This window comes from Eublepharis macularius, chromosome 4, assembly GCF_028583425.1.
Source record: "Eublepharis macularius isolate TG4126 chromosome 4, MPM_Emac_v1.0, whole genome shotgun sequence".
Classification (NCBI taxonomy): Eukaryota; Metazoa; Chordata; class Lepidosauria; order Squamata; family Eublepharidae; genus Eublepharis; species Eublepharis macularius.
The window spans coordinates 171,832,096-171,859,765 of NC_072793.1; the positions used below are offsets into that span (position 1 = coordinate 171,832,096).

General features: G+C 46.9%; 1 protein-coding gene across 3 annotated transcripts; it reads right to left on the minus strand.

The window, feature by feature from the left end:
* Nucleotides 1–5,079: 5,079 nt before the first annotated feature.
* On the minus strand, nucleotides 5,080–14,524 carry LOC129328696 (zinc finger protein 420-like). Of its 3 annotated transcripts, XM_054977927.1 has the most exons (5): nucleotides 14,476–14,524; nucleotides 12,893–12,971; nucleotides 12,353–12,479; nucleotides 11,584–11,730; nucleotides 5,080–8,117 (listed from the first exon to the last, which is right to left on the minus strand). In XM_054977927.1, exons 1-5 carry the CDS (start codon nucleotides 14,493–14,495, stop codon nucleotides 6,406–6,408), a joined length of 2,085 nt encoding a protein of 694 aa, XP_054833902.1. In that variant the 5' UTR covers nucleotides 14,496–14,524; the 3' UTR covers nucleotides 5,080–6,405. The 3 variants fall into 3 exon arrangements, with proteins under 3 accessions (XP_054833902.1, XP_054833904.1, XP_054833903.1); XM_054977929.1 differs by lacking the exons at nucleotides 12,353–12,479; nucleotides 12,893–12,971; nucleotides 14,476–14,524 and adding an exon at nucleotides 9,239–9,361 and having other exon boundaries at nucleotides 11,584–11,731; XM_054977928.1 differs by lacking the exons at nucleotides 12,353–12,479; nucleotides 12,893–12,971; nucleotides 14,476–14,524 and having other exon boundaries at nucleotides 9,239–11,637.
* Nucleotides 14,525–27,670: the final 13,146 nt, after the last annotated feature.

Below are 27,670 nucleotides of genomic sequence, written 5' to 3' on the forward strand. Positions count from 1 at the left end.
TATTTTAGCCTGCTTTTATGAATGGAGGATGGCTTCATACTTTGATCAGGTCATCTAGGCACATGTATCCTGCCGAAATAACCATGTAGCTAGATTACTGTATTGCCTTCCACATGGGTCTGCCCTTGAATCAGAAAGTCCAGCTGGTACAGAATTCTGCAATTCAATTACCATAAGGATCAAGGCACAGTGTGCATATTAAACACATTCTGCAATCACTCCAATTGCGCCGAATTAATCTTCAGGATCAATTCCCGGTGCTGCTTCTAACCTACAAACGCTTTTAGGGACTAAGGACCACATCTCTACAGAATCAGCTCTGTAACGCAATCGCTTCACTTCTCTGAGCAAAGCCAATGGTTGAGGTGAAGCCCTTACAGAAGAATTCTCTCTTGAGGCTCCCACTTGGAGGAATGGCCCATGCACCTATATCAGGAAGGCTCCCACAACTTCCTCATCCCCCAGACTGCCTAAAAACAAACAGCTTGAGAGAGCATTTTAATTAGGGGAGCAGGGTGGGAATATTACAGCATAGCCTTGAGGGATGGCAGACGAACGAGTTAAGGGAGCCAGAGAAGCATTATGCTGGTATACCTGTCACCTATGCCAGCAGATCATGAAGTTATGCCAACAGAGCCATGGAGATGCGGTTGATGACAGCCAGCTGGCCCCAGAAACTCCCAGCAGTCACAGATTCAGGGGCATCCCTAAAATGCCAATTTGAAAATGTGCAGATCTGATCCAGAAGTTTATGTAAATCTGGTTGTTATCCTCTAGGCGTCTGGAGGAAAATTCCCCTCCCCACATGGCCAGCCAAGGAGAAAAGTAGCCCACAAATTAGAGGAGCAGGATTTCCAAACAGGAAAGGGAGAAGGAGAAAGGCGGTGGTGAAGGGCAACAGTCTCTCCAATAGCAAGTACATGTCGGCTTTGCTTGAGGGACTAATGTGGAAGGAGGGGAGGTGTGCGAAGAGACCAGCTGGGGACAGGCTTAAGGGAAGAAGGGGAAAAGGAGACTCCCCTCCCCAAATCTCCTACCCTTCCTGCTGCATCCCAGCCTTTAACCATCATCCGAATGAAGAGCAAGAAGGTCCCTTTCCTATTCCTCTCTCCTGCAGCTGTGTGTTCTCCACCCCCCACCCGCCATCCTGTTTTGGGGGTTTCTTTGGCTTTGCAGAACTTCGGGGTTCCTAGCGAACTTCTGCGTTCATTCTGCTCCCTCCAAGTCAGTGGCTTTATCATGCACAGATCTTGGGATATTAATAAAAGAACCCACCTTTCTCCCACCAACCCAGGTGGAAGGAAAATATCTGGGTCCTGGGTTGGTTACTGGAAAGGGGAAGGTTTGAAAAAGAGAAAAACTAGGCCACCTGTAGCACACTAGCTTCGACTACTCCTAACCAAGGGATAATTACCAGTAGGTGAAATAAGAAAAAAACAATTTCAAAGCAACTACAAATCCCATAATCACTTTTAAAAAGCATGAATTAAAATACAAACAAGATATATTACAAATGGAAAGACAGATAATTGAAGTAAGGCTCGCATCTATAAAACCAAGGAGGCCACCCGAGACTTTACACTCTGCCTGCAGTCTCAGGAAAGTCTTTCACACTGGATTCTTGCTGCAGCTCGGCTGCCTCAGTCCTGCTTCCTCTGCAGACCTCCAGCTCTGCTACTGGTTCCTCTATACTCTCCACGGGATACCCATGCTCCTCAAACAGCTTCTCTCTCTTCAGGAATCACGTATTTCTGCTCAGAAAGTCTCACCTCCTACAGGTCTGGCAATCCCCTCAGCAGTGCTGGCATCCAGTCAGCCTGGCTGCTTAGTGAGGCAGGGGTGCTGAAGGGATGCTTGGAGTGGAAAGGCACTGACGGTTCTTCGAGTGTGCCATGTAGGGTCTGTGAAGGGGCATGTCAGACAAAATTAGGGCTGTCAGCTGGTCCATCCCGTCCCCCCTTCTGAGGGCTGCAGGGGCAGAACATCACCTGTCTACGACTGGCCTGGCTCTGGCCTCTCCCCAGGTGGCCATCAAGTCAGCGACTTCTGGTACAATCCAAGTGTTTTGGCACTGGGCCATCCCTTTCTCTGGCCTGGCCCCATATTGCTGGGGTAATTATCTAGGTGTTCAGTTCCCTGGCTGCCATCCCAAGTGCCGCTCACAGCCACTCAGACCCCTAGCAGCCTTCCCTGGGGAGATCAAACCACCTAGTTGGTTTGAGACTTTCCTGTCTTCGGGTTCCCTTTTTTCTCAGAGTGAATTTGCACACAGCTGGTCAGAAACTCAAAAGCACTGGTTTACATATGTTGTTTATTAACTCAGCAGAGTGTATGCGAAGTCGGGAACCACTCTGAGGCACAAGCAAAGGCAACAAAATAATAAACAACTTCACTGTTTCTTGCTAAAACTCGCGAAGTAAACATATCACAGGCTAACTTGCCGCCCCTCAGAAGAGGCTTGAGTGTTCATCTCTCCCCCCCTCACCTGCCTCTCTTCCCCCTTGTTTCTCCCTGAGGAGCCAACTTCCCTCACACTGTCAGCCAGTCAGGGGCCACTTCGCTATCCCTGTTGCTAGGATACGATAAGACTCCCCCCCCCAAGGGCACTAAGCAGAAATAGGCCTTCAAGAACTTAGGAGCCTGAACCAAGGCACCCAAAATATGTGGCTGGCCTAGACAGGAATGAATGCTCATCATCACCCCAAAGTGTTCCTCCTTTGCATGTGCTCTGCTGGCCAAGGGTCTTGGGAATGGTGACCATGGCTTTGAACCTGGACTCTGCCTTATGCTTCCAGTTCAGCTTCCATTTTATCCACTACTCCTAACCAACGGATAATTACCAGTAGGTGAAATAAGAAAAAATCTCTTTCAAAGCAACTATTTCTAATGCCATAATCACTTTTTACAAGCATGAATTAAAATACAAACAAAATATATTACAAATGGAAAGACAGGTAATTGAAGTAAGGCTCACATCTATAAAACCAGGGAGGCCACCCGAGAAATTATGCTCTCCCTGCAGTCTCAGGAAAGTCTCTCGCACTCGGTTCTTGCTGCAGCTCGGCTGCCTCAGTCCTGCTTCCTCTGCAGACCTCCAGCTCTGCTTCTGGTTCCTCTATACTCCCCGGGGGATACCCATTCTCCTCAAATTGCTTCTCTTTCTCTCTTCAGGATTCACTTTTTTCTGCTCAGAAAGTCTCTCCAATAATGCTTGCAACAATAATGCCTCCAATAGCCATAGAGTGCTAAGCTCATACAGTTACGCTCTCCCCCCACAACAGGAACTGAGCATCTCAAGAAGATATTTACAAAAATAGCAATTTTAAACATAAACTACTCTTTGAAATATGACATGAAACACATATAATAATAGAAGGAGGCGTCTAATCTTCCTGGGCAACTATAAGTCATCAGTAAATAAACTCAGGAGCCTCATAATGGCCTCGCCTTTTCAGAATGATGGTGGGGTTTGAACAAATGTCAAAAATGAAGGAAATCAGACCACCGTCCTGGCCCAGATTGGCTCCAGACTACCCCTAGATGCGGAGAAAGCTTATGACAATCTCTATTGGCAGCTCATGTTTAAACAATTTGGAAAGATGCAATGTGGGGAAAATTTCCTCAAAATAATTCAAAAAGTCTATGATAAGCAGAAAACTAGAATATTAATAAATGGGCAATTAACAGATCGAATAGAAATCGAGAAAGGAACCAGACAAGGCTGCCCATTAGCCCCTCTTTTGTTCATATTAACACTGGAAGTACTTATGGAAAAGATCCAAAACACAGATGAAATCAGAGGAGCCAAAATTAGGAAGCAAGAATATAAAGTCCAAACATTTGCAGATGACTTAGTATTTATTCTAGAGGATCCTTTAACATCAATACAGAAGCTCCTGCAAGAAATTGAGGAATATGGTGCCGTGGCTGGGTTAAAAAATTCAAAAGACAAAGCTGATTACAAAAAATATTCAAAAGCAGCAAATGGAAGAACTAGCTCAGAAATCACAAACCGTGACCGACAAGAAGATAAAATATTTAGGAATCTGGATGACTAATAGATGTAGCTCTCTCCATGAAGACAATTATATGGTCTTAATGAAAGCAATTTAAAAAGATTTGGAAAGATGGAAGGACTTACACATATCATTTTGGGGAAGAATTGCAGCGGTGACGATGAATATCCTTCCAAGAGTCCTATTTTTGTTTCAATCTATACCAATAGGGGTTCCCCAAGTATTTTTTAAAGAACTGAATCAGACAGTACAATCCTTTATATGGCAGAATAAAAGACCATGAATCAAACTGAAAGCTTTACAAGATACAAAGGAAAGAGCTGGTCTCTCCTTGCCAGACTGGCCGTTATAGTATAAAGCCTGTGCAATGACTTGGTTGAGAGAATGGAACACCTTGGAAAATGAAAGACTTTTACATTTGGAAGGACAGGACCTAATGATGGGCTGGCATGGATTTTTGTGGTACAAAAAATGGGAACATCATAATTAAGCTTCTTATGAGTGGGAAGATGCCCACTTATAAGATGCTACTGAGATTCGCGAGATTGTTATCGAGTTTTCATCTAGGAGGGTCCGGGACAGTATCCTATATAATTCATACAATGCGGAATTGGACTTTCTGGGAAATAAAGTCAAGATATTGAAGGACATTCCATTTTTAGTGCGGAAGAAAAGATTTAAGTACAAGATGTTGGCAGCTCTTTTGAGGGAACGGGACATAAAGTACAAATGGCTACTCCCGGAAGGAATCGGGTTTAGTTATAAAGATAAAGCTTACAAGATTAATACGGAAGATCAGCTAAGGGATTTTGTGGATAAAAATCCAGAATTTGGACCAGACACCAAGCAAAAAGAAGAGGATCCGAAGCCTGAAGGGAGGGGGGAGGCAACGAGCACTCCGGTGGTAGCTGCGCAGAGGGAATTGCGCCCGAGGCCCAGGGGAGGGAAAAAGATTTAATTTGAACTGTAATTTGTAATTTGTATGATCAACCACTCCGTCACTATTTTATTAAGCTATTTTTTTTTACTGTGGCAGTATGAAGGGAAAGCATTGAAACGTAGTGTTTAGTGTTTGTAGGTTACCTTCCCCTTTTTTCCCACCCCCCCTTCCCTTTCTCTTTTTTCTCCCTTCCTTCCCATCCCTTGTGCTATTGTAGTCTTTTGTAGTTACTGTTTTGTAGGTTATGTATGTATGTAGTAGTTTTGTATGTTAGATATTGAAAAATAAAAAATATTATTAAAAAAAAGGAAAATGAAAGACTTTTACATTTGGAAGGACAGGACCTAATGATGGGCTGGCATGGATTTTTGTGGTACAAAAAATGGGAACATCATAATTAAGCTTCTTATGAGTGGGAAGATGCCCGCTTATAAGATGCTACTGAAACCAGGTGTATTAAAAAATAGAAAAGAAATGACTGATCTAGATAAAGAATTGGGCTGGTGGGGCCAGGCACAATTGGAATCTAGATTTTAAAAAAGGCAAGACAATGGGTTTCTATGAAATAGAAGAGAAAATTGATATGATAATGTGTGGTACCAATGTTAAAATGGTAAAGAAAATATATGGTGAGCTTTTAAATGTAAAACTACAGGGGGACGAAGTCAAAGACAATATGATACAATGGGCAGAAAATGTGGGGCATACAATCGATTTGGAGCAATGGTCGCAAATGAGGAAAGAAAATTTAAGGATGACAAAATCTGCCTCTTTAAAAGAAAATATTTACAAAATGTTTTATAGATGGCACTTGACTCCTATTAAGATAGCTAACATGTCTCTAAATATGCCAAACAAATGTTGGAAATGTGAAACTAAGGTGGGTACACATTATCATATGTGGTGGACATGTAAAAAAAGCGGTGGAGTTCTGGAAGATGACTCACAGAATGATCCAGCAAATTCTCAAAATTCCTACACCCAAGGTCATCCAGCTGGCTTCAAGTAGAGGAGTGAGGAATCAAACCTGGATCTCCAGATTACAGTCCTGCTGCTCTTAACCACAACAAACTGGCTCTCCAGGGAGGAGATGCCCATGGGCTGGAGATCAGGGGTAATTCTGGGAGAACTGCAGGCCCCACTTGGAGGTTGGCAACGCCTCAGGGCTCATCAGTGAGGATGCACTGGAGTACACTGTCTCCTGACACAGACATCATGCTTCTCCTTTGGGGTTCTGCAGTTGCTGAGTCTTCCCACCCTATCCTCAATAGCTTCAGTGGGGCAGGGGTGGGACAAGGGCTGTGGCTGCATGGGCAGACACTGGTTGGCTCTGCCTGTTTCTGCCACTCAGAGGGATGTCATTGGGCACTATGACTCCTGGGCTTGACAGAGTAGCAAGTGTTTTTTCTCCATCGCTCCAGAATGTCTGTAGGATGCAATCTGAGATTTCTATGCTTCCTTCCCTTTGTGGATTCTTTGATGGGATTTAAGGTATCTAATCTGCTTGAAACTGTTTCCACACTCCGGGCATTTATAGGGTTTCTCCCCAGTGTGAACTCTTTGATGGGCAGTAAGATTTCCTCTCTGACTGAAACTTTTCCCACATTCCAAACATTTATAGGGTTTCTCGCCTGTATGAACTCTTTGATGGATAGTACATAGTCCGTTGCTCTTGAAGCTTTTTCCACAATGCAGGCATTTATATGGTTTATCGCCTGTGTGAACTCTTTGATGGACAGTGAGATGCACAAGCCGCCCATATCTTTTCCCACACTCCAGACATTGATATGGTCTCTCCCCTGTGTGAACTCTTTGATGGACAGTAAGATTGCCTATCTGCCTGAATCTTTCCCCACACTCCAGACATTTATAGGGTTTCTCCCCTCTGTGAATTCTTTGATGGACAGTAAGTTTTCCACTTTCCTTGAAGCACTTTCCACACTGCAGGCACTTATATGGTTTCTCCCCTGTGTGAACTCTTTGATGGACAGTGAGATGCACGCTCAGCTTGAATCTTTTCCCACACTCCAGACATTGATATGGTTTCTCCCCTGTGTGAACTCTTTGATGGACAGTAAGATTTCCTATCTGATTGAATCTTTTCCCACACTCTAGACATTGATATGGTTTCTCCCCTGTGTGAACTCTTTGATGGACAGTAAGTTCTCCACTCTGTCTGAATCTTTTCCCACACACCTGACAATTATATGGGTTTTCCCCTGTGTGAATTTTTTGATGGACAGTAAGAGGTGCACTGTGCCTGAATCTTTTCCCACACTCCAGACAAGTATGTGGTTTCTCCCTTCTGTGAACTCTTTGATGGACAGTAAGTTTTCCACTTTCCTTGAAGCTCTTTCCACACTGCAGACATTTATATGGTTTCTCTGAGTGAATTCTTTGATGAACAGTAAGAGCTCCACCCTGCCTGAATCTTTTGCCACACTCTACACATTTATATGGTTTCTCCCCTGTGTGAAATCTTTGATGGGCAGTAAGATGTCCACTCTGTCTGAATGTTTTCCCACACTCCAGACATTTATATGGTTTCTCTCCTGTGTGAACTCTTTGATGGATAATAAGTTTTCCACTTTCCTTGAAGCTCTTTCCACACTGCTGACATTTATATGGTTTCTCTGAGTGAATTCTTTGATCAACAGTAAGAGTTCCACTCTGCCTGAATCTTTTGGCACAACCTAGACATTTATAGGGTTTCTCCCCTGTGTGAAATCTTTGATGGGCAGTAAGAGCCCCAGTTTTTTTGATGCTTTTTCCACATTGCAGGCATTTATGTGGTTTCTCCCCTGTGTGAACTCTTTGATGGGAAATTAGACTTCCACTGCAATTGAACATTTCCCCACAGTCTACACATTTATATATTTTCTTCCTGTCAAAGGTGTTATGTTGAATATTAACATCTGATTTTTTTGGAATGTTTTCCTCTTTTTCAATGTTCTCATTCCGATTATCTTTGTATATTTTTTGCTGTTGAGAATCCTTATCCTGTGAATGACTAGAATTATTCCTCTGTGTGGGTGCGTATTTCCCCCCATTCTTCCTCAGTTCATCAGAATGCTCAATGTTGTCTTTCAGATGGAGATATGTATCCTCTTTCTCCACCACTGGCTGCTCTTTTGTTTCGTTTGCCATCTCACACCCTCCTCCTGAAAGAAAGAGAAGGGCACACTCTAAGAGAGGGACAATAGCTCGTGTTTTAATATTTATGAGAGTGGTTCTGGACAGAGGTGGCTGCCTGATGGAAAAGAAGGCAATTTATTGTGGACAAGAAACTTCAAATATCCAGTAATTTCTGTCTGCCTCTTTAACAATGCAGAGATGGGATTTAGATGTAGGAAAAAGAAGGATGTGTTTTTATCACCTTGATTTTCAGTCTGCTCAGAGGTCCTGATCGGTGTCCAGGCACATTGGCACAGTTGGGCAGAGGTTGGGAGGGCTACAGAGCTGACTGGTGCCCTTCTAACACAGGTGTCTTAGGATATGTCCTTGTGCCACATAGTGCATGGGCTCCCCTGAGTTCTCTGATTCTGGCACCAAGAGTTTGGTTCCAGGCGGACAGAGTGTGGTTCTAATTCTAGCCACATGGAGGTAACAGAAAGTAAACGACAACTGTGAAAGGGAACGAGGGGAAACACTGGGGGAGAGTTCGATTCCTGGCTGTGGTCTAGTACCCAGGGAGAGAAAGCTCTCGGGCTGGGTCACATAAGCAATGGAGAAATCTTTGGCATTTTCTGCCCGGGGACTTGTGGGAAGGAGGCACTCTGGCTTTAAGGAGGAAGAGCAGGCAGACAGCCCAGGGCAGCCAGGCTTGGAGAAGGCAGTCAGAAGCAACCATCCAGCAGAACAGAGATTCACTGCCAAATGACCGAGTGAGAAACAAGCTGCCAGATAAAGACAGCAGCTGGGTTCATTTTATTCTGAAGAACAAGCCACAAACTAAGATGTCAAATGTACTTCTTTCTTTAAACATCACAGAAGTAAAGTGTGAGGAAAGCACTTACATTTTTCCATATTTGAAGTTTAGTGCTCAGAAGCTGTAGTCTTACAGTGTTCAATTATTTGCCTTTTGTGTATGAACTGAATGGACGTCAGATACCTCCTTATCAATGAAGGCCCAGGTCACAGCAGTTGCCTGGTCTGCTTTTTTCACCTTCAGCAGGTCAGGCAGCTGGACCCCCTACCTTTCAGCCCCTGAGCTAACAACAGAGATCCATGGAATGGTCACCTCCAGGCTGGACTACTGTCACTTGCTCTAGGCAGGGCTTACCTTCGGTCTGCTCCGAAAATTACAACGGGTCCAGAAGGCTGCTGCACACATCTTTACAGGTATTCCATGTAGGGCGCATATCACTTCCATCTTGCAGCAGCTACTCTGGCTCTCTGTGGCGTTCTGGATCAGATTCAAGGTTTTCATTTTGACATGTAAAGCCCTTAGCGGACAGGGACCAGCATACCTCTGGAACTGCCTCTCGCCATATGAACCGCAGAGAGTGCTTAGGTCAGCTGACAAACCTCTACTGGTGGTCCCTGGCCCCAGGGAGGCTACACTGGCCTTGACCAGAGCCAGGGCCTTTTTAGTCCTGACTCCAACCTGGTGGAACTCTCTGTCAGTAGATACACGGGCCCGCCAAGATCTTTTATCCTTTCGGTGGATATGGAAGACTGAGTTCTTCCCCCAGGCATATGATTGAGGCCAGTCCTCTATCCATCTTAGAGCCACCCTACCAGTCTCTACCGGTATGGCGATCTTGGCGCCTCCCTCACCCCCCATACACTGTTGGCAGTGGTGGTCCACAGTAAACTCTGTTAGAACTATGTTCTTTTAATGGAAACTGATGTTGCTATTGTTTTACTGTAGTTTTAACGTGTATTGAAATTGTTGCAAGCCGCCCAGAGCCCACTTGCGGGGAGGGCTGGCTAGAAGTTTGAATGAATTGCATGCTATACTGTCTACGATAAACAGTCCCCTTTCTGAAACTGGTATCCTTTGATCCTTACACTCCTAAAAACCTTCATTCTGGGGCACGTGCTTTATGCAGAATATCTCTTATGAGGGAGAGTTCAAGAATTTCCCCCTACTTCCTTGTTGGCTGATGTAAAGGGAAGGGGGGGTTGTGATACTATTAAAGAAGGGTTTTTTCATGCACGAAGGCTATAAACCTCTTAGAGGCTTCTGGAGGCAGCTCTGAGAAACATTAAAGGAGTTTTTTTCTGGTAGGGAGCCATCTTGGTCTGCACTAGAATGTCAAGTTTCGATTCCAGTCAAGACCTTAGAGACCAACAACATTTCCAGAATGTAAGCTTTGAAGAGATATCAGATGAAGGAAGGCCTGACTCTTGAAAACCTATGCTCTGGAAATCCTGTTGGTCTCTGAACTGCGACTGGACTTGAAGAAATGGGATGGAATGAGATAAAGACTGGGCAGAGGTGGTCTCCTTGCTGAGGTGGAGCAATGTAAGCTTACAGCCAGCAGGATAAATCCCTCATTCCCAGAGGCACAACACAGGCCTGCAGGATCGTTTTACCACAACTGACTTTTGCTCTCCCCTCCTACTAAGATCCCTTTTCCATGTTTCTTGTGGAACTAAGTCCAGTGCCTGACTGGCTTCTGCAGACAACATGAAACTGGCTGTTCACCGGGAGGGGAAAGTACTGGCTAGGGTGTAAAATACAACGAGGAAGGAAGGATATGGATTATGTATTGGCTTACTGGTTCTGGATGGCCCAGGCCAGTCAAATCTCGGAAGCTAAGCTGGGCTGGCCCCTGTTAGCGTTTGAATGGGAGACCACCAAGGAAGTCCAGGGTGGTTATGCAGAGGCAGGAACGGGCAAAGCACCTCTGTGGAGTTCAGAAACATTTGCTAACCTCCTTGGAGTGGAGTACCATTTCTAGATCACCTTCAGCCAATTCGGTCTTATCTTCACATGTTTTTTGATAAACAGCATATTCTTTTTACAGATGCTACCCTATACTTGATCTGGAAGTTCCATTTTTAAATCTCTTTCCCGATTTTTTAAAAAAATGTAAAATATAGATTTTTTAATTTGATTGCTGAAAATGTCCTAATCTGGCCTGCTTTATTTCACTCACACCCAGGACTGAAATGTTTAAAGGTTCCAGTTCTTGTTTTACCATTTACGACTTACCTGGATTCCCTAGTCCTTTCCCAAGGATTTTCAATGCTATCAAAAGGAAGATGCTGGATTTTAGATTGGCATACTCAATGCGCCAGAACCTTAGGAGTCACACACAGCACTGCTCCGTGCTGCAGAGGGAGGAAAAATGTGTTCATATGAGAGCTCTCTGGAGTTGCCTTCAGTCACGCGTCTGCAGTAAAGGACATGCTTAGCTTTGCAGGCCCAGGATCAAGGCCTGGCACCTCCAGTTCAAGGGATCTCGGATGGAAGAGGATGGGAAACACACTTGGCCAGACAGCCCCCGCCACCAGGAGAGGAGAAGTCTTGGCAGAAGCGATCTGACGGGGTAGAAGGTAGTTTCCTCTTTCATACGTTCAAAATCTACAGGCCCCATTTCAGCATCTGCCTATCATCTAGTCTCTTTTGAGGAGAAGCAACAGTGAAGAAGAACAATGCCACAGAAACACACCCACCTTTGGAAGGAACTGCAGCCCCCACACCGTCCCATGATAGACCACAGCAGCTGCCTGCCAATCCCTCCTCTTCGTCAGAGGTCTGGGGAAGCAGCTCTTCCTCCTCTTCCAGCCAGCATATGAGGTCAGGTTTGGCAATTTGCGGAGCTTTTGATCAAGGGGGGCAAAAAATGAAAAGAGAATTATGATTCTTCCTCTTTCCTTTTCACTTGATTTGCTATATATCTGAAAACCAATTTAAAAAGAGGGGGGGGAGAGAATGGTGATTCTGCTGATGCACATTAATGCAGCGATTCCAATCCAGGTTCTCCCTTCAGAAATACACAGCAGAAAAGCAACAAGGTGGGGTGGAGGACAGTACGGGGTCAAGAATTGTCCATCCTGCACTGGGAATTCTGTACCTACTTCTTGCCCAACTGAGAGGGAAAGGCCAGCTGAGAACTAAATAAAGTGGCAGAGAAGCCGGCAAAGTTCCCTCCACAGCAGCATCTCTGCCCCGGGAAGGCAAGGCCCAGACTGGAGGGAAGCCCCTGCTTTAACCCACCTTCTCCAGGCCAAGCATCTTTTGGCACCTCCTCTCATCTGTCCAGTGACAGGACTGCCAGGCAGGGGCTCCTTCTCTGCAAGGAGAGCCCCAAACACCTCCCACATCAGGGCCAGGCCCATGAAGGGTGGCAGAGATCAGCCACTGGGCCTAAGGCATTCTTCATTCCTTACAGTCACTCCTCACAGCCAGAAAGGGACATTCCAGGAGAAAAGGGATCCTCACCCAGAGATGCCACGTTTCCAAAATTCTCCAGCATGACTTCCTTGTAGAGAGCTCTCTGGGCTGGGCTCAGCAGGGCCCACTCCCCCTGGGAGAAATACACAGCCACCTCTTCAAAGGACACCCCACCCTGCAAGAAGAAGAAGAAGAAGAGAGCATTCATTAATATCACTGGAAAGCAAATCCAGTGGGAGTGGGGGCAGGAGACAGGAAATTTAACACCGGAAGGCCAGCACAAAGAAACGAGGACGGGGATATCTGGTTCCTCTTTCTGGCAGTCCATGGGGCATCTTGGGGCCAGAAGGGCTGCCTCAAGGCATGGGAAACTGTGGGGAAGAGGCTGGAGATGTCCATCTGGTAAAGGACGAAATCATATTTTGTGAGAAATTTGTGGTCCAGAATTGTTTCATAGCCCCTGCTTGAGTTTCTTTGCACATGCCATCCTACACAGGGGCCCGATCCTCTGAGCCTTACAACAGAGAAGGAAGCATCCCTGCAGCCCCCCTGCCCGTCTTTCCAGTGACATTCCCCACCACCACATACCTGAGCTGACTGCATGGCGGCTCTTCTCCCTTCACCACACGAAGGAGGGAGCAAAGAAGGCATCAACAGTGTCTTTTCGCTGCAGTCCGCAGTCCAGGAGGAAAAGTAAGAAAGAGGGTGGGAAATCCTTTTTGCTACATATAGTCTTTGTGTGAGCCCCTTGAGTGAACCTTTCTCTGGATTAGCTTTGGGGCCCAGCTGGAGAGACAGCATTTGATCTAGGATGGCCCCAAATCTCTCCCCCCCTCCTCCTGCTTAGGCACTCTTTTGAAAGGCGGAACCCCCCTTCCTTATTCATCCATCCCCTCCAAGGGCAATGGGGCTTCCATATAGCAGTTTCTTTCACGTTTTACCTGCCCCAGAATCCTAGCAGAGGCCACCCCCACTCCCCACACACAACTTGGGCTTTTTAAATTGGTTTATAAAGAAGCAACTGAATATTGTTTGAAGAATATCACCTGATAGAGACATTGCTATCACAAAACAACAATATTTAAACGCTGATGAAAAACTCAAAAGACCCTCCAGTCCCCAGGCTAAGAGAAGGGGCAATGGCTGTCGTTTGAGCAGGACCAGGGGAACGTGAAGTGGCAGCTGCCCAGGCTTGGTTGCGAACTTCAACTTGGCAGCAAAGCAGGTGTGGGAAAGATCAGAGAAAAGCTGTGGAAACTCTGGGATGTCCCCTGATGCTCCGTGACGGGCTTGGGAAGCAGGGGGGAATAAATCATTCTTCAAAAGCATTAAATTTGGCAAATAATCCATGTGGAAAAAGGCCTAACACGTTAATCTACATCAGTTTTTCAAAAAGAAAAGGGACCAGTGTTAACACTGAGGGGGAAGGTTTTCTTGGGATATCTCCCTTCCTACTCCTTGGGCTCTTGTGTGGGGTTTCCAAGAGTCAAGAGCCACAGCTTCTGTCCCCCACTTAACACCGCTCTTCTCAGCTCCCTTAGTCGGTTCTTCAGCACCTCTCCTGCAAAGGCCCCCAAATCTTCCCCCTCAGCCTCCCCAGTCCTTTCCCCTTCCTGCATCTGCGCCCTGCTTCTTCCCCCAACCCAAATCTCCCCCTCGCTCCCACCACTTACCCCTCTCCTTCTCCTCCTTCTGTTGTACTTAAGCCCATCCAGCCTCTAAAGGAGCTGGGTTCAGATCCTGCCCTTAAGCCAACTGCACGGCCATTGGTGGCTCTGCAGAATGGGGCTAAGCGGCTCTCTCTGTTGCGGCAGGGTGCGAATAGGGGCAGAGGACTGGCTCTCCCACAAACGCGCTTGGTTTCTTGCTCCCCCCTTCCTTTCCCTCTACCTTGGGTCGTGCTTTGCAGTTCACCTCCTCCTCACTCGCCCCCCACATCTCCCCCTCCAAAATCCCAGGAGACTCAACAGCGGGAATGGCTTTCCCATCTGTTGTCTCTCGAAGCGCCAGGTTTGGATTCTGCACCTCGACCCCTTGCAGGGCTTCCTGGCTCTTCGATGCAGGAGGGGGTGGGTATTTTCCCACTCCCCCACCGAAGCTTCTCTCGGCTTTGGGCCTTGCATTGCAGCCCCTCCCCATGCTTTGCCCCTCCAAAACGCCTTTGAGCTCACCAGATCCCAGGCCAAGCCATTCCAGAAGCACCCCGGAGTCTTGCACAGAGGGGAGGGGGACAAGAAAGGGCTTTCCCACAATCTACCCCCCCCCGCCCCCACTCTGCCTCTCTAGGACTGCAGCTCTCTCTCTCGTTAACCCTGCAAGAGCCTTTCAGCGGTTCAAGAATCCCAGAAGAGACAATGCGAACACAGCATCTGAGGAAAGGGAGGACGGGTGTTCCCCAATATCAAATGATATGCTACTCCAAAGTAAGGGGTCAGCCTATATTGCTATTTCAATGGGATACTCTCATCCCACTCTGGGGGTTGCGATTCTGCGCCCGGAGCGCTCATCCCACTCCCAGGAACAGTCAATCCAGTGTGTGTGGGGGGGGGGGCGCTGTCAGCCCAGACCCAGAAAGAGTTTCTCTAAACCCATGCCACACTGTCAACGCGTCTTTGCTGTGCTTCCATGTGTTTCAATGCAGACCATGCAAGCCAAATGGCATCCCTGGCTTCCATTTTATCCAGTGGGCCTCTGGTTCAGGGCTTGGGGATGAGGGGCTGCGTACTGCAACCAAGAAGAAGATTGGGGGTAAAGATCCCCCCCCCCATGCACCTGGCACCAAAGAACGTCGCTGTCCTAGTCAAAGGACCCTGGTACTACAAACCAGGACAATATCAGATTTTGATTTATTTGTTTATTTACATTAAACAATTATACTCCACTTTTCTCACTGAGACTCAAGGCAGATTACACCATACAGTTCAATATGATCAACAGCTGGGACATTCAGTAAACAATACAACAGTATATAGATTGCAAATATTTGAAGACAAGCAGAAATTTGATATAGAGCTGGAACACAGATAAACAATTTGACATGATGTGATAAACATCATGGAAAGGAGCGCACTTGCAGTAAGAGTGCACAGTAGTATAGTCTACAGTCCCTATCCCTTTTTCGAAGTACTAGCAACAAAGCCCACTGTGGGGAAAAATACAATGGGCTCTACAAAGGGTAGGATGGGAGGGTCAGGCATTGCCCCCTCTCCCCCGTTCCCTGAATTGGGCAGTTGCAGAACCAGGAGCGCTGAGAGGAGGGGTGCAGCAGCATTTGTTCAACTGCCCTGGGCTTTCCTGACACTGACAGCAGCCTGTTCAGGGCCTCTTTGGCAAGCTGTGTTGCTGAGGACTTGCCTTTTATCCCCATGGAGGGGGGTGCGAGTGCGCCTGTGCAGGGATAAAAGATGAGTCGTTGCCAATACAGCTAGCCTTTTATAGAAGCCGCCCCAAAAGGAGAGAGGCTGTGTCGCAAGCCAGTGAGAAGGTGGCAGCAGCTGGAGCAAGCACAGAGCTGGGAAAACTCCAGAATAGCAGCAGCAGGGAAGAGAAGGTAACGGGGAAAGGCAGGGGTCTGATGTGAAGGGCACCAGCCAGCAGGTCCAAGAGGCATAAGCGGTCAGCCCGGCCTCCGCCATTTTAGTAGCAGCTTTATTTATTGCTGCTAGTAATATTAAAAATGTTGAGGCCTCTCGAGTAAAATGTCTGTGGTTTGGCCCCCAGAGAACCTTTAATAGTTGCTATGTCCCACCTGGGAGAATGCGGGTATGCATGGAATCCTGCACAGGAATGCGGGGTGATTGAGAGGCAATTGGATTTACTATCTTCCTGGCCCTGCCAGTGCCCAGTGCAACAAAGGTCTCGAAGCGTCAGCACATTCCTTTCTCTTCTTCCATGATGAAATCTCCTGTCCATGATTGAAGAGCTAATCAAATGACATTTACAAGTCTATACAGTCGTTCCCGGGAAGGAACTGTCCCTCCCTAAAAGTACTTAACTTAGCTCCGGTGGACTTCATCAGCAAACTATCCTTTTTGTGCAGTGCTAGAACTAGTTTTACATTTGCATTCACACACCCCAGCAGCTACCAATCAAAGTGCTCAAAACTTTTGTCCAACCCAGGAACTAACTGTTGGCATCTTTGTTCTAACGGCTAGGTGGGCTATTCCACCTCAAGGCACATTTTACCTGTAAAGGTAGGGCTCTGGCCTCATTCAAATTGTGCAAGCTTCCAGGCTGCTCCCTTAGGGTCACTTCCCGAAGCCTCTCTCTCATTGAACACATGTCTGGATCCACAAGTGCTGTTCCCCCCCTCCCTCCCCCCTCCCCCCTCCCTCCCCCCCTCTCTCTCTTTCCGGACTTCTCTGGTCTCCAGGATAGGTAGATATATTTGCTCCCTCTCCCGCTATTGCCAACTTCTGGCTAAGCTCCTAGAACTCTGTGTGAGTGTGTGTGCGTAATTATTTTTACTCAGTAATTATGAGTGTATGTGCATGCTATTTTGTTCTTAATACAAAATTATTGTTTAATATTAAGAACTAGTCTCGTTTGTTATTTCAGAAGGGACCTGGTATACACTGGTGAGAGATCCTAGTTACCGCCTCTCATATAGCTGTCTTCCTTGTGTGCTAATTCCCCCACAAATCATTTATTGCAAGGAGACCACTTCTGGTAACAGAGGCATTGGTGCCGCCTATGGTGAGACCAAAAGGAGTTTTTTTTATCCACATCATCCAAGGCAGGGAACTCACATCAGATTATGAGCCCTAATTGACTCTAGATGCAGTCAAGGTCTGCTCTCCCCTGCCCTAGCCACAGGTTTGGGACTGGATCTGATTAAGCTGTCAGAGCCACTCCAATTTGAGCAAACGGATGGTCCCCAATGAAAGAAACCCCGTGTACATATGAGACTGAGTTAACCCCAGTGGGAATGGAAAACCATTAGGAGGAAAGAATTTTTATCATCAGTCCCACTGCCAAGTTCCCGGTGGTGCTGGGTATCGGATGGCTATATGACCACGACCCATATGTACAGTGGAAGGCAGGTCACCTTTGCTTCCCTGCAGAGGTGGAATACTCATCGGGGCTCCAGTCCACCTTCCATGCCGGAGGCTGTGCGCTTAAACAGGGAGGAACTTGCAGAGATCCCATATGAGTACCACAACTTAAGAGAGGTTTTTGAAGAGGAGGAAGCTAACAAACTTCCTCCACACTGCCCCACTGACTGTGTGATTGAATTAATCCCAGGGCAGAGTATTCCATAGGGAAGTTGTATTCTATGAGCCCCATGGAGCGCGATGAGCTCAGAAAGTTTAAATGACCAGAATGTACACAGAGGATTTATCCACCTGGTGAGCTCCCCCCCATGCTGTGCCAGTGCTGTTTCACAAGAAAGATGGGGGGTTAAGGCTCTGCACAAATTACCGTGGAATAAATGCAGTGTCAATGTCAAATGCGTACCCCCTACCCCTTATTCGGTATCTGCTCGGAGTGGTTGCTCAAGGGAAAATCTTTACCAAACGGGACCTAAGGGAAGCTTATTTTCACGTGAGAATCAGAAAAGGGGATGAGTGTAAAACAGCATTCAATATTGCTTTGGGCCAGTTTGAACATCTGGTCATGCCTTTTCGACTCCAAGGAGCACCTGGGGTCTTCATGAACTTAATTAATGAAGTGTTGCACAAGCACCTGTACAACAGGGTGGTTGTTTATTTAGATGACATGATTATGAATCACATGTCCAATTAATCAGAGAATGCTGACTACTCTATACCAGAATCAACTATATGTAAAGTTCTCTACATGTGAATTTCACAAGCATGAACTGGACTTTTGGGGGTACTGAGTATCAGGCAATCGGTTGGGGATGGACCCAACCAAACTGCAAGCTGTCAAGTAGGGGAGTCCAAAAATGAGATGCCAATTGCAGTCATTCCCGGGCTTTGCAAACTTCTATAGACCTTCTGTTGGAAATTTTGCCAAGACTGCCCTACCCTGTGCTGATTTATTAAAAACCAAGGGAAGGGAGCCAGGAGCAGCAAAGCCAGGAGCTAAACTGACCTGGACTAGTTACCTCTGAGCCAATACTGTGCCACCCTGATGAGAATAAAAAGTTCCTTGTTCAAGTAGAGGCTAGTGACATGGCCATAGGGGAAGTGATTTTTACAAGAGGGCTCTAATGGTGAACTGCACCCCTGTGCTTATGCCTCGAAGAAATTCTCAGAGACTGAGAAAAATGGGTCAGCGTGGGATAAAGAAGCAGCTGCTGTAAAACCAGCACTCTCTACTTGAAAGCATTGGCTGGAGGGGGCACAAGTACCATTCGAAGGCTAATTCCGCACATGTTGGATAATGCACTTTCAATGCACTTTATCGTTTGATGTGGATTTTTTGTTCCGCACACACAAAAATCCGTTCTAAATGATCTATAAAGAGGATTGGAAGTGCATTATCCAACGTGTGCAGAATCATTCAAAGTATGGACAGATCATAAGGATTTGGAAGCTCTTCATACGCCCAGAAAACTAGGAGCAAAACAACTCAGTTCACCCTTAAGCATCTCCCTGAGAAATCAAATTTCTTAGCTGACCCACTGTCTCGCCCTCCTTCAGCATGACAGTAACAGGGAGATCATTGACACAAAGTTTACACCCCACCAGCTGGGAGGAGTTGTAACACGATCAACAACTCAACACCTTCCTCCAGTCACTCCTGACTCTTGGTTAGACAGAGTGAAATCAGAAACTGAAAAGGAGGGGGAGCAAATGTAAAAAGAACCTTTAGTAAAAGGGGAGAATGGATACAAATGAGAATCAAGATCCATTTGTAATACCCCTCCCACCTTCTGACCAGGAGATGAGGGCTGATGGATCTTCATTCTTATTTCTATCTGAGGAAGTGAGCTTTGAGTCATGAACGCTTATACCTTGGGAAATTTTGTTGATCTTTAAGGAGACTCAAAGTTTGTTCAAAGAACTGATCAAGGCCGGCTCTCACGATAGGATGCAGTAACCAGGTAGTTATTAGTCTAGCTGAATCGTAGGTTTTGTTCAGCAGCTTGCAGAAGTTTGGAGCCTTTGCAAAAAAGAAGCAAGAAGAATGGCCAACCATCATGACTCCTGCCGCACAAAACCCACCTGTTAAAAGTCAAATTGGCGTTTGACTTTGCAAAACTGCACAAGTGCCAAATGACAACCTAGCAATATGCTGCTTCAAAGACAACATAACCTGTTTATATAAAACAAAAGGATTTTTAATTAGTGAACTTCTGGGTTCCTTTTGCAACAATGTGCTTGCTCCAAGGCAGTGGCCTGATTGCCCACAGGTCTTGGGATATTAATAAAATAATCCACATTTCTCCCACCAACCCCAGTGGAAGGAAAATATCTGGGACCTGCATTGGTTACTGGAAAGGTGAGGGGCTGAAGAAAAGAAAAACTAGGCCACCCTTAGCCCACTAGCTTCTACTACTCCTAACCAAGGAATAATTACTAGTAGGTGAAATAAGAAAAAAGCAATTTCAAAGCAACACCCTCAAATCCCGTAATCACTTTTTACAAGCATGAATTAAAATACAAACAAGATATATAGTACAAATGGAAAGACATGTAATTCAAGTAGGGCACACATCTATAAAACCAAGGAGGCATCCTGAATCTTTACGCTCTCCCTGCAGTCTCGCACTCGGTTCTTGCTGCAGGTCGGCTTCTTCAGCCCTGTTTCCACTGTGGACCTCCAGCTCTGCTTCTGGTTCCTCTATACTCCCCACAGGACACCTGTTCTTCTCAAATTGCTTCTGTTCTTCTCTTCAGAAATCACTTTTTTCCACTCAGAAAATCTCTCCTTGGAGACACCTCCTCACAAGGACAAAATACCGCCTGCAAATACCACAGAGGGCCAATCTCATACATTTACCCTTTCCCCCCACAACAGGAGTCTCAAGAAGATATTTACAAAAACAGCAATTTTAAATATAGACATGAAATGCATATATAATAATAAAAGGAGGCATCTATCCCTCCTGGACAAGCATAACTTATCAGGAAATAAAACTAGGAGCCTCAAAATGGCCTCACCACTTCAGAACGATGGTGGGGTTTGAACTGCCAAAAATGAAGGAAATCGGAACACCATCCTGGCTGAGATTAGCTCCAGACTATCCCTCTGCCCTTTGCAATGGAAGCAAAGGTTTACTTGGAAGAAGGTAGAAAGGTGCAAAGGTAGCACAGAGAGGGAGGGTGGAATATTCCCTCTCTGTGATAAAGTACAGGGGGGTTAACCACTCCTCTGCGTAGGGTAGTGGTTAGACTGCCAGACTGGGATGAAGAAGAGCCAGGTTCAAATCCCCAGCCTGCCATAGAAGGTTCCTTGCTAGGTCAGCCACAGCCTCTCAGCCTCATATACCTCATGGGGTGTCGTGGTGAGGATATGGAGGCTAGGTCACAGAGGGAGTGGGCTGGTCCCAAAGGGGAATTTCAGTGCAGGTGCAAAAGGGGGGCAGGTCTCTGGGTCTGAGACTCCCCACAGAAGTTTCGGCATCTGGTAAGCCTGGCTGCTTAGTGGGGCAGGGGTGTGGAAGAGAGGATTGGAGTGGAAGGGGATTGACAGTTCTTTGAGTGTGCCGTGCAGGGTCTGTGAAGGGGCATGTCAGAAAAAATGAGGGGTGTCTGGTGTGGCTGTCAGCTGGGCCATCCAATCCCCCTTGGGAGGGTTGCAGGGGCAGAACATCAGCTGCCCATGGCTGGCCTGGCTCTGGCCTCTCCCCATGTGGCCATCAAACCAGTGATCTTTGGTGCAATCCAAGTGTTTTGGCGCTGGGCCATCCCTTTCTTTGGCCTGGCCCATATTGCTGGGGTGATGAATGCCTATAACACAACAGTGCTCCTCCATGGTGTCTGCTTGGCTGGCCAGGTTGTAAGGCCGCCAGTCTTGGGTACGGTGACCGTGGGTTTGAGCTTGGACTCTGCCTTACGCTGCCAGTCAAGCCACTGCCAGGAGACTGGGTGGCCTTTTTGTCTTTGGGCTGCTATTCCTGCCCCCCAGTGGCTTGGACTCACATATCACACTTGACACATGGGTGCTCTTTCCTCGGTGTATGGTGTGTGAGGAGGTACTAAAACATTTGCTGGGATGCTGTCATATAGCATCCCGCCACCCCACCCCCATGTCTACCATAACTGTGCTTCACAGAAGCAAGGCAGGCAGCCGGCTGTGACTCATGTAGATGCCGGTGTACTCAATAGGAATCCTGGGCCTCACAGAGTGGCAAGTGTTTTTTCTCCGTCACGCCAGAACGTCCATAGGGATCCAATCTGAGATTTCTATGCTTTCTTCTCTTTGTGACTTCTTTGATGGGACTTAAGGTTTCTAATCTGCCTGAAACTGTTTCCACACTTCGGGCACTTATAGGGTTTTTCTCCTGTGTGAAGTCTTTGATGGACAGTAAGATTTCCACTCTGCCTGAATCTTTTCCCACACTCCAGGCATTTATAGGGTTTCTCCTCTGTGTGAACTCTCTGATGAACTGTAAGATCTCCACTTTGCCTGAATCTTTTCCCACAATCGAGACATTTATATGGTTTCTCTCCTTTGTGAATTCTTTGATGGACAGTAAGTTTTCCACTCATCATGAAACTTTTTCCACACTCCAGGCATTTATATGGTTTCTCCCCTGTGTGAACTCTTCGATGGACAGTAAGATCTCCACTCTGCCTGAATCTTTTCCCACACTCCAGGCATGTATATGGTTTCTCCCCTGTGTGAACTCTTCGATGGACTGTAAGATCTCCACCCCGCCTGAATCTTTTCCCACAGTCCAGACATTTATGTGGTTTCTTCCCTGTGTGAACTCTTTGATGGCCAGTAAGTTCTCCACTCTGCCTGAATCTTTTGCCACACTCTAGACATTTATATGGTTTTTCCCCTGTGTGAATTCTGTGATGGACAGTAAGATCCCTACTCTGCCTGAAACTTTTCCCACACTCCATACACTTATATGCTTTCTCCTCTGTGTGAACTCTTTGATGGACAGTAAGATTTCCACGCTGGCTGAATCTTTTCCCACATTCCAGACATTTATATGGTTTCTCACCTGTGTGAATTCTTTGATGGGAAATTAGGCTTCCACTTTGCTTGAATATTTTCCCACATTCTACACATTTATCTATTTTCTTCTTCTTGGAAGTGTTCCATTGAATATTAATACGTGACTTTTCAGGATCATTTCCCCCTCTAGCAGTGTGCTCACTCCTATTGTCTTTGTATATTTTTTGGTGCTGAGAATCCTTATCCTGTAAGTGACTAGAATTATTTCTTTCTTTGGGTGAGTTTTTCCCTTCTTCCTTACTCTGTTTATCACAGTGTTCAACATAGTCTTTCAGATGGGGAAATGCATCCTCTTCTGTCATCACGGGATGCTCTTTTGTTTCATTTGCTGTCTCCCACCCTCCTCCTGAAAGAAAGAAAAGGGCACATTCAAAGAGAGGGACAATGGTTCATATTTCAGTATATATGGGAGAGGGTCTGGACGGAGGTGACCTGACCGATGGAAAAGAAGGTAATCTAATCTGAACAAGATTTTGCCTAATTTTCCTATCTCACTTTAGATTAGCGGAACAAATCTCATTCACTAGCATGCAGAAGTAAAAAGAAAATAGCCATGAAAGAAAATCAGATCCTGTCCCAATCTTTTTCAGTGGTGCCCATAAAAATTGCCAATCAACACTATCAAAAGCAAGATGCTGGATTTTAGATTGGCCTATTGTATGTGTCAGATCCTGCAGTCACGTACAGGACTGCTCTGTGCTACAGAGGGAGCAAAAATGTGTTCAGGAGAGCTTTCTAGAGTTCCTTTGGGTCATGCCCCTGCAGTATAGCACGTGCTTTGCTTCTCAACGTCCTGGGATCAAGGCCTGGGACCTCCAGTTCAAGGGATCTCAGAAGGAAGACGGTCCCTTGGCCAGACAGCCCTGTCACTCGGAGAGGACTTGGCAGAAGTGATCTGACTAGGCACAAGGTAGTTGCGTCTTTCATATGTTCAATATCTACAGGCAACATCTCAGCATCTGCATATCATTAGTCTCTTTTGAGGAGAAGTAACTGTGAGGATGAAGAATGCCACAGAAATACACCCACCTTTGGAAGGAGCTGCAGACCTCACACAATCCCATGATAGACCCGAGCCGCTTCCTGCCAATCTCTCCTCTTCATCAGAGGTCAGGGGAAGCAGCTGTTCCTCCTCTTCCAGCCAGCATACGAGGTCAGGTTTGACAATCTGCGATCCTTTTCATCAAGGGGAAAAACCAGATTAATGATACTTTTAATGCACATCAATGCAACAATTCTACCCCAAGTCGATTGCTCCTCCAGAAATACACAACAGGAAAGCAACAGGGTTGGGTGGAGTACCATACAGGGTCAAGAACTATCTATCTGGCACTGGCAGTTCTGTGCCTACTTCTTACCCAACTGAGATGGAAAGGCCAGCTGAGAACTAAGTACAGGGGCAGAGAAGCCAGCAGAGTCCCCTACACAGCAGCAGCCCAGGGAAGGCAAGGCCCAGACTGGAGAGAAGCCCCTGCTTTGAGCCTCCTACCTTCTCCATCCTTTGGCACCTATTCCAATAGTCCTTCATGTGATCCAAACACAGGATTGCCAGACAGGAGATCCCTCTCTGCAAGGAGAACCCAGAATCCCTCCCCCCCTCATCAGAGAAAGGATCGTGGAGTGTGGCGGAGATCAGGCAACGGGCCCAGGGAAGACCAATTGACCACGTCCTTCAACATCAAGGACTCCCTTATAGTCACAAGAAGGAGGCAGCCTAGGAGAAAGGGATCCTCACCCAGTGAGGCCACATGGCCAAAATTCTCCAGCATGACTTCCTTGTACAGAGCTCTCTGGGCTGGGCGCAGCAGGATCCACTCCCCCTGGGAGAAATATACAGCCACCTCTTCAAAGGACACTGAATCCTGGAAGAAGAAGAGGAGTGCAGTTTCTTTACATCATTGGAAAGGTGATCCATGGGCAGGGGAGAACGAAAAACAGAGATAGAAAATTATTACTGGAAGACCAGCACAAAGAAAAGAAGATGAAAGAAGAGTCCCATGGGGACATCTGGCTCCCCCTTCCGGCCATCTTGGAGACAGAAGGGCTGCCCCCAGAAGGGCTGGGAAAACTGCTTTGTGGGGAAGAGGCTGGGGATGTTCATATGATAAAGGATCAAGTCATATTTTGTGGGAAATTTGTGGTCCAGAATTGATTCATAGCCCCTGCTTTGGTTTCTTTGCACATTCCTTCCTAGACAGAGGGTGAAAATTTTCCCACCCCTGCAGTGAGCAGCTCCAACATCTTCCAAAACCAGAAACAAGGGCATGGAACCCAATTCTCTGAGCCTTACAACAGAGAAGGAAACATCCCTGCAGTCCCCTGCCCATCTCTCCACTGACCCCCTCCCACCCCATACCTGAGATGGCTGCATGGCGGCTCCTCTTTCTTCACCACATGAAGGAGATGCAAAAGAAGGTATCGACGGTGACTTTTCACTGCAGTCCGGGAGGGAAGGAAAGAAAGAGGGTGGGAAACCCTTTTTGCTACACACGTTCTTTCTGTGTGAGTCCCTTGAGTGAACCTCTGTCTGGATTGGCTTTGGGGCACAGCTCGAGAGACTGCATTTGATCTAGGATTGCCCGAAATCTCTCCTCCCTCCTCCTGCATAGCCATTCTTTCAAAGGGTGGACCCACCTTCCTTATTTATCCATCCCCTTCCCATCTTTTAAAAGGTTCTTCACAATCTCTGCAGATCCATTCAAGCCAAGGAGTTCCTGACCCTGCCCAAAGCCACACCACTCGCTTCTCCTGGCTGAGGGAAGCCCAGGCCCTCCGGCCTGCCCCATAGAAGTTACAGAATGAGGTGCTGGGAAGGAGGTGGCAGACCTGAGGTGATGGGACGGACAGCCTGAGACAAGGTGGCAGGAGGGAGATGCCAGAAAAGAACAAAACATTCCTTGCTCAGAGAAAACTACCTCTGAAGGGGAAAAAAATTGGCCCTCTCTGCCTGTGCTGGAAATGAAGCTTTTCTGTGGTAGGGAGACTTCGAAGGAAGGAAAATGTGTTCCTCCACCCACAGCCTTGAATCTATGCATAGAAAAAAACAAGAGAAAACGGCCTAAATTAATGCCATCCATTCCACCACTCAGGTCTCTGCTGCCGATTCCTCTTGGATTCCTGGACCAGGTCTGAGACTCAGATTCATACACGTGCCAGGCACGGAGTTAATAGAAAAGAAAAAAAAACGTTTCTGCATGCCCATTAGAGTAGAAAAACAGTCCCCAAGATTGACCAGAACAAGGCTGAAGGAGAAAGGCGGCAGCGGGATATAAATTAGCCCCCCACCATCAAGTAACACATTTGTGAGAGTCCCCCATTGGTGCTGCTGTGCAGATACAGTCCAAGGGCAATGGGGCTTCCACAGGGCAGTTTCCCCCACATTTTCCCTGCCCCAGACTCCCAACAGTGCCCCCCACCCACCAAACACACACACTAGGGAGTTTTTAAGTTGGTTTGTAAAATCAGCAATTGAATATTGTTCCAACAGTATAACCTGATAAATGAAACACAATATTCAAGTGCTGATGAAATTCCTCCAAAAGACCCTCCCCTCTCTGCTTAATGGGAGGAGAAGGGGAAATGGCTTCCATTTGGGATGAAACAGGGGAAGGTGAATTGGCAGCCATTCAGGCTTGGTTGCGAACTTCAACTTGACAACAAAGCAGGTTTGGATAACATCAGAGAAAAGCTGAGGAAACTCTAGGATGTCCCCAAAAGCTCCATGATAGGTTGGGAAACATTAAATTTGGCAAATAATCCCCGTGGAAAAGGCCTAACACATCTGCTTCAATTTCCCAATACAGCACTGATACTGAGGAAGATTTCCTCCGAAAATCCCCCTTTCTGCTCTGGTTCTGTTTGTGTGGGGTTTCCGAGGGTCAAGAGCCACAGTCTCTGTCCCCCACTTAACACCGCCCTTCTCAGCTCCCTTGGGCCTTTCCTCAGCACCTCTCCTGCAAAGACCCTGCACCAAAAATCTCCCTCTTAACCCCCGCCCCCCCGGCCAGTCCTTTCTCCCCTCCTGCATTATGTGCCTTCCTTCTTCCCCTCACCTCTCTGCACTTTCCTCCCTCTTTTTCCTTTCTAAAAGAAAGGGGTGAGAATAGGCGGGAAGACTGTCTCTCACCCACACCCCTGCTGCTTTCGACCTTGCATTGCAGCTCACCTCCCCCGCCGCCCCCCCCCAGCCCCTCTGAGCTCACCAGATTCCCTCCCAGCCATTCAACCAGCAATCTGGGAGACGCAAAGGCCGCTTCAAGGGACCGGGGGGGGCGAGTCAGGAAAAAACTTTCTCCCATCATGATCCCCTCTTTTGCTTCTCTAAGTCCCAGCTTTGGATTCTGCACCTCAACCCTTTGCAGGACATCGCGGCTCTTTCCGTCTGCCCCACGGAGCCCTCCCTCTGTCTCTCTGCTTTGGGCCTTACAATGCAGACCCTTCCCATACTTTCCACCTCCAAGGACCCTTTGAGCTCACCAGATCCCTCCGTTCCAGCAACAGCCCAGAGACTTGTGCAAAGGGGAGGGGGACAGGAAATGGCTTTCATCTACCCCCCCCCCATGTGCCTCTCTAGGACTACAGCTCTCTCTCTCTTTAACCCTTCAAGGGCATTTTGGCAGTTTAAGGGACCCAGGAGAGACAACGGAAACACAGCATCTGAGGAAAGGGCAGGTAGAAGTTACCCAGCATCAAATAAACATGATAGCCCACAGCAAGGGATCAGCCTCTATTGCTATCTCAATGGGATACTCTCATCCCACTCTGGGGTTTTTAATTCTGCGCCCAGAGCACTCATCCCATGCCCAGGGGCAATCAAGACAGTGGGGGGGGGGCTCCCATTCCAGACCCAGAGAGGGTTTCTCTAAATCAGATCCACACTTTCATAGCCTGGCAGCCAGGAACATCGCTGCCCCTGTCAATGGACCATGGCACTGCAAACCAGGGCGACATCAGATTTGATTTTAGTTATTTATTTACATTATTTATTGTTCACTTTTCTCACTGAGTCTCAAGGCAGATAACACCATGCAATTCAATATTCAGTAAACTATACAACAGGGTATAGATTGCAGATATTTCAAAGGAAACAAAAAATTGGTACACAGCTGGAAGAAACAAACAATTTGACATGACATAATGACATGGAAAGGAACATACTTAAAGTAACAAACAGTGCACAATAGTCTAGTCTACACTCCCTATCACTTTATTGAAGTATGGCTCAAGAGCACCTCCTAGAGAATCTGGGTACTTGGACCAATGGGG